This window comes from Barbatula barbatula (genome assembly GCF_947034865.1).
Source record: "Barbatula barbatula genome assembly, chromosome: 7".
Classification (NCBI taxonomy): domain Eukaryota; kingdom Metazoa; phylum Chordata; class Actinopteri; order Cypriniformes; family Nemacheilidae; genus Barbatula; species Barbatula barbatula.
Genome location: NC_136770.1, coordinates 19,626,475 through 19,628,914, shown reverse-complemented (window position 1 = coordinate 19,628,914; position 2,440 = coordinate 19,626,475). Strand labels below are relative to the sequence as shown.

The 2,440-nt window shown below is 40.5% G+C and overlaps 1 protein-coding gene across 1 annotated transcript; it reads left to right on the top strand.

Annotated features, from left to right (window-relative positions):
* Nucleotides 1-700: 700 nt before the first annotated feature.
* On the top strand, nucleotides 701-1,987 carry gpr61l (G protein-coupled receptor 61-like; the record flags this gene model as incomplete). Its single annotated transcript, XM_079459767.1, has 1 exon — nucleotides 701-1,987. One exon carries the CDS (start codon nucleotides 701-703, stop codon nucleotides 1,985-1,987), a length of 1,287 nt encoding a protein of 428 aa, XP_079315893.1.
* Nucleotides 1,988-2,440: the final 453 nt, after the last annotated feature.

Genomic DNA, 2,440 nt, shown 5'->3' with positions numbered 1-2,440 from the left:
AGAATGTAATGTTTTTTTTTTTTTATTATTTGTTTTTTATATATTTTGATGAAATTATAACATTTGTATATAGCAGCGCTGATTTCAGTTTGGGCAGAAATTCTTTAAAAAAAAGATAATTCCAGAAGTCATCGGTAAAAACATTAAAATAACTGAAAACTATTATTTTCACATATTTATATTACCATCATATAAATGTATTTTCTTGCTGGCTGCTTTCAAGACTCAAGGTTAAAAATACATCTGGATACTTTTCAGAAGATGGCCAGATTGACCCAAATATAAGAGGAGGAATGCTGTGTTGTTTTAATCCATGGATGGGTCATATACAGAGATTTTTTAGGTAAATATAAAGCTACAGTCGGGTTTCCATATTTTTCTCAGAGTCCATCCATTCATGATGTGATCTTACATGAAATACAGTACAATGAAAAAAAAGGTAGCGCACAATGTAAATAAATATGAAGGAATTTTCCGAAATTGATTTGTTTTCAACTGTTTCAACTGTGTTTTAAATTTAGCATTGCATTACCTGAGCAAGGATAGTGCAAATGTCTACAAAATATTTTATTTTTAACAGTGCATTAATAAATCTTATCTTTTCCTCTCAGAGATGATTTCAATAAAAACAGCTGAAAAGCAAATGGCCGAACAACATTTGATCATGGAAAAGGCTGATTCCGTCTCAATCCTGTGAAGCATGGAGAAAACAGTGCCAGGTCTGATGCTCGGTCTCCTGACCACTCACACAACTCCAAATGATACGTCTGGCCAACGGAGCACGACCAAGCCTACCCCTCCCAGCATGGAGGAGGTTATCCATTCAGAAACACAGGCCAAGGATCTTATCGGGCTGTTTTGCATGGTGACCCTCAATCTTGCAGCACTACTGGGCAACAGTGGAGTTATGGTGGCCATCGCCCGGGCCCCTCATACGAAAAAATATGTATTCGTTTGTCATCTTTGCGCAGTTGACTTGCTTTGTGCTATATTGTTGATGCCACTTGGGATTGTGTCAAGTTCTCCTTTCTTCAACACTGTAGCATTTACGGTTCTGGAGTGTCAGGTGTACATCTTTTTAAATGTGTTCCTCATCTGTGCCTCTATATTAACTGTGACCGCCATCAGTATAGAGCGCTATTACTACATCGTACACCCCATGCGGTACGAGGTGAAGATGACTTTAAACCTTGCACTTGGTGTCATGGTCTTCATATGGGTAAAATCCATCCTTTTGGCTTTGGTTACACTCCTCGGTTGGCCAGCGTATGGAAACCAGAGCTCCATCGCAGCAGCCCATTGCTCTTTACACTGGAGCCACAGTCGCCTCAGGAAAGTTTTCGCGATTCTCTTCAGTGTGTTTTGCTTTTTGGTTCCCGCCGTCGTGATATTCGCCGTGTATTGCAACGTGTACAAAGTCGCACGTACGGCGGCCCGCCAGCACGCCCCGATGCCCACCTGGACAGCCAACCAAGCTAAACGTCGCTCTGATTCCATCAACAGTCAGACCACCATCATAGCCACCACCCGCAGCCTTCCCCAACGTTTGTCTCCAGAGCGGGTTTTTGGGGGCGGAAAGGCTGCGATCACTTTGGTGGTCATTGTAGGTCAGTTTTTAATATGCTGGCTCCCATACTTCAGTTTTAACCTTTATATGTGCATCGCCACTCCACAGCAGAGCCCAGGAGACATTGAAGAGGCTGTCACTTGGCTGGCGTACTCCTCGTTCGCTGTGAATCCGTTCTTCTACGGTCTTCTGAACAGACAGATCAGGGAGGAACTTATAAAATTAAGAAAATGTTGTGCCAGTAGACCCATAGAACTGCGGGCCTCCAGTCACGAATGTTCCATCCAGGAGAACTTTCTTCAGTTTTTGCAGAGGACCAGCAGCACGGCTGAGACCACCAGACCTAGTTGTGACAATTCTAGTCGGAGGAACACTGTGGACCAGGGTGCCAGGTTACCAGGTCAGATCCCTGAGGAATGATCGTTTGAAGTCATTTCTTTTAATTGTACGTGAATGTAATGCCGTATTGAATTCATGTAGAGTCATGCAATTCTAAACAATTGCAAATATGCATCATCATTTTGCAAAGCCAGAATGCGTCAAGCATTCACAAATCTGAATATCAGACCTGTTAGGTCATTGGATCAGTCTATTTACTAGAATTCACTGTTATGGTTCCCACGGATCAGTGAATTTTCGGATTTATCCGTTTTTTAAATATATATAAATACTGTATATATTTATTTATTCACTTTCAGTGAATATTCTTTCGTTATAATAATCACCACTCATGCTCAATAATTTGTCTGTCAATGGTAATGGTTTCATTAATTATAATGTTTTTTTGTGAAAATAATAAACATTTTCTTGAAATACAAAATGTTTACTGATTGTTTTTTCACACCACTTCAAGTTACATCATAAGGCTCAATT